This window comes from Takifugu rubripes, chromosome 22, assembly GCF_901000725.2.
Source record: "Takifugu rubripes chromosome 22, fTakRub1.2, whole genome shotgun sequence".
NCBI classification, from domain to species: domain Eukaryota; kingdom Metazoa; phylum Chordata; class Actinopteri; order Tetraodontiformes; family Tetraodontidae; genus Takifugu; species Takifugu rubripes.
The window spans coordinates 1,540,661-1,550,027 of record NC_042306.1 but is presented as its reverse complement, the minus strand read 5'-3'; the positions used below and the strand labels follow the sequence as shown (position 1 = coordinate 1,550,027).

The following is a 9,367-nucleotide window of genomic DNA, read 5'->3' as shown; positions in this document are numbered from 1 at the left end:
GGTTCCTCCTGCTGGAGTCCCTCTGAGATCACAAAACCTGCATGTCTTCATCTGGAAAAAACTGTTCCTCCCACATCACACACGTGTTTGAAGTGTCTGGAGCTGCTCGCCGACCTTGGGTGATCCAGCAGACGACTGTTTGAATGGAGGTTACAGATGTGTTTTGGAGGTGGAGGTTGGGGGGGGGGCGGTCTGTGTCAAATGAAGGATGCACTCGCTGATTTTGTTGATTTGATAATCACAGTTCCAGTCTTGACAAATGGACTTCTACTGGTTTTCTCTCCCAGGCCCAATTCGGACTCATTCCTCTTGACTTTGTGTGAGTAATAGCTGGCTCATGGTCACGTTTGATTTATACCTCGTGTGCTTTTTTTCATAAATAAGAGCGCATACGCATTTATCACCATTACTGGAGGGGCAGTGTGGGCGTGAAGCTCGTGCCACATGCACCTCAAATTTCCACAAACTGGGGCAGGAAAGCACCTGACGACGTGGAAAAGGTGTATTTTTTGCTCTTTTTTCCCTCCCTGACACATTTTAATTAAGGCTGACATCAGCTAATTCACAACATGCGCTGCGAGGCCCTCTTGGGCCCAGCCTGGTTCTTTCATTTGCTGGTGTTGAGCCAACGTGTCTGTGATTACAAGAGCAGCAGAGCTACACATCTGAACGCTGGTGGGACTTGCCCGGTGCTGAGCTATCATTACAGATGAGCACATGGTGACAGCGAATGTAAAGCACCATTTAAATGGAGGCAGCATGTCTGAACAGCTCTTTTCTATATGCTGCTTTTGTATGAACACATCCTGGACCAAAGCCGTGATGCATAAACCCCCGCTTGCGGAATTAAAGGCCGCATGGATCTATTTCAAGGAGCCCGCGAAGAGGGAGACACGGTGTCTCGCCGCCCGCCCGACGAGCGACGCGATTATTTTGAAACATGAAACACTCACAAGCATCTTTCATGTGTGGCGGATCGGCTGTTTGGAGAGTAGCGGTGCGACTGACATGCGGCCGAGGAGATCTGGTTCGCTCAAGGGAGCTCCGACGGTTGAGTCATCAAGCTGTTATCGCAATTTTTCCAAATTTCCAAACACAAACAGACAGGCGGAGGAGGAGGATGGGAAAGGAGCTCTCTTTTTTTCTGCAGCTAATAGGCGGCCGTCTCCTTGTCCAGTGTCCTTGGATGGGAGCTTTGTGGCATGAACTCCCATAAGACCTTGCTTTGTTCTCAGAAGATGAGGGCTCATGGAACGCGACGTGCACTTACACCAGGAGAGCCCAGGGAATAACGCCCTGTCTCGCCCCAGAGTCCATCCGCCCCTGTTCCACCGCTAACAAACAGGCCACGGCGACTGTCAATCAGCCGTGTTCAGAGCAAGTACACGTCTGCGTGCGCTGATACACAAAATGGCAGCATGAATGTCAGATTAGCATGGAGGCTGACATTTGCATCAAATGCAATGTGTGATGACTTTTCAGAATTTAAAAAAAGGCAATCAGCACTCTGATTATTGTGATTAATTAGGATACACGTGGAAATACTGAGGGCGACGACAGGCAATCCATTCCAGATTAATTACACTCTGGTCAACAGACTGCAAATGACTGCTGGGCTTGTTTCTTTTCATGCTCTTCGGTCCAGGGCGCAGCGCCGTGAATGTTTTTGTGGACCTTATAGATAAGACCGAGCCTTCACAGAGAGACAACTTGTCCTAGATCTGGTGTCCCGTATCGTGTTCTCAGAGGAGTGGGGGGAGATAATGGAAGAGCAGGATGGGCAGTCGGTAACAGAGCAGAAGGTAAGGGTGAGGTGAATTATTTAGAGGGACGGCCGAGGAATAAAATCACATTTGCAGGGATTATTAACCGATTCCGGTTCGTCGGCATGCAACAAAACTGCTGCATTTAAAACCCTCCTCAATGATCGTTGGTTTATCTTCAGAAGATGTCAGCAGCAAATTTTACAGAGGAGAACTGGAGGGAGGCTAAATAGGCCTACTGGCGCCAAATGTCTCTGGAGGTTCTTCCAGCTTCCATAAAAGACAATTAAACAGCTGTCCAGCATCCGCAGACATGATGTGTTTGCATACATTAATTGCTGTATAGTCAGACCCCTCCTCCACACCAAATATTTACGCTTCCATTTTGACACCTTTCTCCATTTCAGCTGCCAGGCGGCGCATCACTCAGGGAAAGCTAACAGCAGTGACAGTATACGGAGCCAGGGGAGGCAGGCACAAGCCACGTCCGTGTCCTGGTGGAGCGGCGGACTTTTGGCGTCCATCTGTCACTTTCTTACACCCTCCCTGTTGCTGCCAGGTCAAGGCGGCAGCGGCCTGTGACGGATGACTAATCCCCCACTTGGTAATGAATGAGACACCACCCTCTGAATGCCAAGAGGGTGCCGATGGTGAAGGTGGCAGCAGAGGAATCATGATGGATGGGTTTGTGCCAGTAGGATATCCCTGGTCGGTGCCAGGCTAAAGTGTGACAGCAGCTGGGTGGGGGAGAATTCTAATGACAACTATGTCGTGTGTGTGCGTGTGTGTGTGTGTGTGTGTGTGTGGAGGGGCTTAAATGACCTCACATATGTTAAGATTTAAACGTGAAGGGAACGTCTGCGTGGGGGGAAAGAGCGGGATGATGAAGACTCTTCCATAAGAGAGAGCGAGGCAGAGGCTCACACCAGCCACATCTATTGACTGCGAGCAGCTGAGACCTGTCTTATCTTCACCTCATAATGCGCAGGCGTGATCCTATCTGAGCCCCGCAAAAAAAAGCTTTTGCCGTCGGAACCAGACGCTGTGCGCGCTGCTCCTCGCGTTGCGCTCCAACGAAAAGATTTGATTTTTTTTTTTTTTTAATACCGCGATTATTAACGAGGGGAGGAGAGGAAGGGAAGCATGGCGGGCTCGGTGGTGGCTGATCTTTCTGGACAAGACTCATCAACCTGTGGATAGTGTGGACTGCGCCTTGTGGCCACCGGCCAGTCTGGGCTGTGCGGATCGCCGTGCCTGCCTCCAGGCTGCCCGTGCGCGTCTTCCACCGCTGGCTCCGGTGTGCGTCAGAGCGGGATACGGCTCGACCGAAGCTGCGAGCAGGTGTTCAGTTTATGAATGGCACTGACATGGAGGAAATATCGTTTCAGAAAGTCAAAACCAGGCGGAAGAGAAGTCACTGTCCATCCGGCGTCCCCCTGACCACCATCGTCTGCGAGGACGAGTTCGACTGCAAGGAGTTGGAGTCCCTGTTCCAGAACTACAACCTGAAACTGGAGCAGACGTCCACACTCAAAGCCCTGGCCGTCCTCATCTCCATGTCCGCCGCGCTGGCCGTGGTGGAGTTGCTGTCCGGCCCCAGCATCACCATCTCCAAGGGGTCCCATCCGGTGCACTGTGTCATCTTCCTCTCCCTCTTCATCGTAACTAATGTCAAGTACCTGCAAGTGACTCAGCTCCAACAGATCGTCAACCTGACGCTGCTCTTCGGCTTCACTTTCTCTTTCCTCTGCTGCCCCTTCTCCCTGGGCGCGATGGGGCTGGATCCGCCGACGTCCCCGGAACAAGGCATGTGGCAGCTCATCCTGGTCACATTCGTCGCCTATGCGCTCCTGCCTGTGCGGACGGTCCTGGCCGTGGTGTTGGGAATCATGGTGTCCATCTCGCACTTGATAGTGACAGCCAGCTCTGTCACAGTGAAAACGCAGAAACTGTGGAGAACGGTACGTATAGCTTTTACTGTTGCATAAACATCTTTATTACCCAGCATTTAGCCTCCTCCGCTTCCTCTATATATTAGAATACACGCTGTGGCTATAGACGAACCGAAATGAAACAAAAGTCAGTTCACAACCACCGACAGCGACTATATAATGTATAGTCATATACATATTTGCCAGAGGGAGGGATCATGTCAGGTGAAGTCACAGGGATGATTTTTTAATAAGTGGGATCGAGCACAGCTCACTGTTCATGGCTGTTTCTCTGCGGATGTGATTCAGCCTCAAAGGTGTTGCCAAAGGGAATGAAGAGCTGGAGTGACATCCTGCCAGCAACAGAAGTAGGGCAAACAGAGGGGCCAGCACACACACACACACACACACACACACACACACACACACACACACACACACACACACACACCAAAATGCCACTTTCACCGTAATATCCTTCAGAAGACCCAATCAAACACGTCATTTTTCATCAGCTGCAGCAGAAAGTTGTTTATATGTATGTTGACCATTTATATGTGGCAATGAAACTCACATGCACAAGGATACACACACACTCACACACACACACTCACACTCTCACACGCACGCAGAGTCAAATGAAATGGAACATTTCGCAGCATATGACATGAAGATTGTGCCTTTCTCAGGCAGAAAAATTGGGACGCGGCGAGTTCATCATACCCTCGGAGGATGACAGCGTATTCACTCGGGGGGAAGTGTGTATATGTGTGTGTGTGTGTGTGTGTGTGTGTTGGTGGGGGGGGTGTTTTCCCACACGTAAGCAATGAGATACCTGCGTGGCCCTGTGAAGGACAGAGTTAGCTGGACTACCCGAGATAGCTAATCCATTAAGCTAGGAGATGAGCTGTGAGGCCTGACCCTGCACAGGCCAGGCTCTCACCCCCCCACCCGCCCACCCAGGTCCCAGACTACTGTACGTCTCTGTCTACCTGAATATCTTATTACTGAGGAGAGTGCTGTGTGAAGACGAGGAAGCAGCTGGGAGAAATCTCTGCTTATCAGCCGTGATTCCTTTATTTGCAGTCTGAGGTGACCAGTATAACAATTGATGAACTGTGTCCTATTTTACGCAAAGATTGATATTTATAATTAAAATATGGGGAAAAGCGATGTTTATGAGTCAAAGACTTTAAGGTAGCTGCTGTATTTGTTTGAAAAAGAGTCACTTTGTGGACAGAAAATCTCACCATCTTAAGGAAAATTGGCGTGTTCACCACGCACAGGCAGAGGTGTGAGTGTTTTACACCATTCGGTTAAAAAAGCAACCACGTATTACTTCCTGGAAGCCGCAAAGTAACTTGAACACCGTTTGAACGCGTCTGCCAACACTCCCACCAAGCACACACAGCCAAGAGGAGTCTTTTTAAGGCGATCCATTATTCATTAGGTTGGGAATCGTGCCCATCACTGGCAACAGGAGTTTGTTGAATATGAGGAGGTGTATCGGTGTATTTATGAAGCTCACTCATGCAGCAAATGCCCTAAAATCACACTATTATCAGTTTGGCGTCTCCTACCATGGAATAGTTGTTACTTGCAGGACCTTGCTGAGATTGTGTCGCCATCTCACAGCTCGACGACAGCAGTCGAGCAGGAGGGAAAGAAAATCACGCAATTTTTTTTTTGTCCTGAACAAGGTTGAAGCAGCCAGGCGGCTGTGATGGATGAACTGGAGCAAAGTGTCAGAGAAGCCCTAATGTCACACGCACAGAAATTGTACGGGCCGAGGTGCATCGCCACGGTTCCGCCATGTGGGAGAAATGTATTCATTCCAGTTTGGGGGGAAAAAAAGATGGGACTTGGATACTCGCTGAGACTCGCTGAGACTCACTTCGACGTGCGTTTTCCAAATTTTACCCAGCTTAGAGGCATTTTAAGCACCATGACATTCAAAATGTTAAGACTTGCAGATTAAATACGAATAGCCGCTAATGCAAATTAGCAACCCTGCTAACTGTGGTTCTGTTGTGCATCAAACAAATGCATTCTATCCAAAAGGATAAAGTTTGAGCTTCATTGTAGTTATATATACAATATATTATATATTGTAGTTTCATGTATTCATGGTAAACGGTGCATCTCTATTGGGCAAGAATTGAGCCTTTTATGACACATCCTGCTGCATCTGTCTTTAAAGACCCCGCTAATATGGTCTATTTTCTGTGTTTTTTTCCCCCGTTTACAGTTGGTTGCCAACACGGTGCTGTTCACCAGTGTCAACCTGTCGGGGCTGTTTGTGCGCATCCTGACGGAGCGAGCCCAGAGGAAAGCCTTCCTGCAGGCCCGCAACTGCATCGAGGAGAGGCTCCGCATGGAGGACGAGAACGAGAAGCAGGTGAGAGCGCCCACAGGTACACACCCCAGTAAATCTGATTCCCCCCCCCCCCCCCCCCCCCCCCACCAACACGGTGAGTCAGTTCTGTTAGATTTCATACCTTTACGTCTGGCACATTTATTACTGTTTCTAGCACTTTATCTTATGATGGATTTGACTTGAGGAATACATTTTTAATATTACTTTGCCTTTTCTCCTCTTCAAAACACACACACACACACACACACACACACACACAGGAGCGCCTGCTAATGAGTCTGTTGCCCAGGAACGTAGCTATGGAGATGAAAGAGGATTTCCTGAAGCCTCCCGAAAGGATCTTTCACAAAATTTACATCCAGCGCCACGACAATGTCAGGTAGGATCTATACCATCTTATAGTTTGTTTATCTACAGAATAACTTCCGTTAGCACTTCCGTTAAAGATGCTAGCTTCTGAAAAGTGCAGCTAAAGCGAACTGATTTATGACTTGTTGCTTATTTTTAAAACGTGTTTGCATGAACTGTATTTGTTCGCAGCACTTATGCTCAAACGCGGCCGGCGGCTCCGAGCTGCCGACGTGTTGGCCGTCACATTGACAGGCTCCAGGGGAAAGAAAGGCTTTTAGTTAGGGATGGAAGCGGAGAGGCTTAGCTCGGAGGAGACTCCGCTGGCACTTTGCAGCATCCTGCACGGTTGCCAGGCTGCTCAACAGGAGCACCGACTTCTTATCCAAAAGATCAGAACGTGTGTTTCCAGGTTGTGGCTACACCCAGGTGTTTAATAGGGCTGCATCCCTCGCACTTTTCCACTACCTTCTTCCATGTGTGCCTGGGAAAAGAAAAGAAACCAGCTCAGTAAATGTCTTTCCTGCCTTCCATTCATCTCCTCCTCCTCCTCCCTTTCTGCCTTTTTTCCTCTTTTTTTTCTGTCCTGGCTTCCGACCTGCATTGAGGGGGAAAATGGCAATATCACAAACTGAAATTTTCCAGCATTCTAGTTTTGAATGACTAACAACACTAAAATGTGTGACTGGAGAATTCTGCCTGCCTGCTGTGGTGTTGTTATTCTATTATACATGTTGCAAAAATGAGTTAAACTTTGTTAAAGTGATCAGGCAAGTTAAAAAAAAACAAAGGTTCCTGCAGCTGCAGCCGGCCCCGGCTGACTGTATCACCCTTCATCATTCATTTATCCCTTCGCCAATCTGTGATATTCCAAGCTCTCCTTGTCCTTACCTACCTTTTAATCAGCCTTTTTCACCCCGTTGTTCCATCTTCAACACATTCCAGCCTTCCCTCATTTCCTCTCCCGCTCGTCTTCTCTTCCTCTCCACTCGGGAGCGTCAAGGAGGCTCGAGGAGGAGAGTTTGTTCAGCTCAGGGATTAAGTTGCTACAGGGTATTAAATGCAATGGAGACTAAATTCTCGTTGCATAACAGCATGTGTGTATGTGTGTGTGTGTGTGTGTGTGTGTTGTGTGTGTGTGGGTGCCAGATAAATATGGACACGTCCCAGCGGACTTCTGCTGATTGCTTTCATGCGTTGGACTCCTGCAGATACAGGCCACTCTGAGGCTGATCCTGACCGGATAAAACATGGTTGCTTATGATTTCTGTAATTAGGAAGAAACACAGCAGCTCCGGCTGTGAGGTTTTTGTCGACAGCCACAATATTTATAGTACATATGTGGGATACTGACATCAGCTTACGTTAGGTTGCGATGTAATACAGTAAATAGTATCAAGAATTCATGTCAGCATGGTAATTAGGCAACAGAGGTCCTTTTTACCTCCACAGAACGTCTGTTCCCGCACAAGTGGGGAAAAAGGCGCAGCAATGGCTGAAATGAGCATAAATGGGGGAATATTTCCTCCTGGAATATTTGTCAATAGTGTGTAAATAATAGACGAGGCTGCGAAGGCTGTTTAATTAGACGATATCTGACAAGGTCTCGTTACCGCGGGGATGGAGGAACCATTTGCACTGCCTGTTGTAGAAACATCCTGGAAGTTCCCTCAGTTTGGAATCAGCTTTTCCATGTTTCCATTGGCTGAGTTGCTCTTGAATGTGTCGCTGTTTTGTTCTCATTCACACAATTCCAGATGATCTCTGCTTCCTGCCTCCGTGTCCGACACTTGCATCGCCGCAACCCAGCGGCGAACTCTGCCTGTTAGGCGTCGCACAAACGTTTGAATCTGAATTCAGCGAGTTCAGATTTGCATAATCAGTTTACTGACAGCAGAAGCGATCATCTCGCTGCGGCTGCCGGCTGATAACGGCCGTCTGCACAGTCGCGGCAGCCTCAGCATCCCTTTTTAAGGTTTCTTTTGAGAACGCTAACATTGAGATCAAATGACGTGGATGTATTGTGACGGCCACTCTCCATGAAGGCAGCTTTCAGAGGATTTTACAGTAGGCACGTCAAGGGATGCGGCGGCTGGACAGACAGCTAAAATAATGTCTCAACAGGAGTAAAAGGAAGGAATTCCAGCATGAGCAGCACATTCTTTAATGGTTATAAATTGAATAGCTGGCTCATTATTTTATTGATGAGCCAAAATGAGGCAGGTCAGCAGGGTGTCAGGCTGTTTAAACACATAGGAAGCTCGAGGAGTTGGTGTGTTAGCACCTTTATTGCCCTCACATCAGCACTACCTATATACGTCTCCAATGCCTCTCCATATATGGAAGTACCTGAGCCCAGTGGTTTGAATTCCCATGTTGGGTAAATGCACAGTGAAGATGCTCTGACCGCATCTACGTCAGGAAATATACATCAGACATATAACGTTGAACTATTGCTGCACTTAACGACTCTGTAGCTCCTCTGCCACAGATGGTCAGGCATCGTATCGTCGAACCGCTTCCAACGGTTGCTGCGGCGTCTGCGAGGAAACCAGACGACATTTAGCAGCTCCGTAGTTGAGCTGTCACGTTGTGAAAAGGAGCCCACATGCAGTCAGCAGTCAGGCCGTCAGCGAGAGGCCTGCAGACACGGTCGGGACTGTTAGAACTGATGACTCATCCCTTTCACACCCTCCAGCTTCGCCCAGAAAATGTGGATGCACGCTTTTGTATTCTCCCCTTCAAAGTTCGCACCAAAGTTCATGTTTTTAAAGGCCACATAAATTCCGACAGGGTGGGCTAACTAGTTTCCGCTGTGGAGATGTTGATATGGACCTTTTGGCCATCAGGGCTCTGCAAACACTGGCGTACAGATAAAAATGCGCGTGCAGGAAGCCGACATCTCAGTTAAATTTCAATCCTTGAGCAGATTCGGGATTGCACAGCAC

At 48.5% G+C, this 9,367-nt stretch overlaps 1 protein-coding gene across 3 annotated transcripts in view; it reads left to right on the top strand.

Annotated features, from left to right (window-relative positions):
• The first annotated feature begins 2,750 nt into the window (after positions 1-2,750).
• Positions 2,751-9,367, top strand: part of LOC101074661 (adenylate cyclase type 1) — a 21,560-nt gene continuing 14,943 nt past the window's right edge. The window contains exons 1-4 of one of the 3 annotated variants that reach the window (XM_029830996.1): positions 3,315-3,424; positions 3,570-3,724; positions 5,943-6,092; positions 6,332-6,450. In XM_029830996.1, the coding sequence (XP_029686856.1) occupies positions 3,572-3,724; positions 5,943-6,092; positions 6,332-6,450 (422 nt within the window). In that variant the 5' untranslated portion in view covers positions 3,315-3,424; positions 3,570-3,571. Of the gene's footprint in view, positions 3,725-5,942; positions 6,093-6,331; positions 6,451-9,367 lie in introns of all 3 variants that reach the window. The other 2 variants (XM_003975302.3, XM_029830995.1) reach the window with 2 other exon arrangements.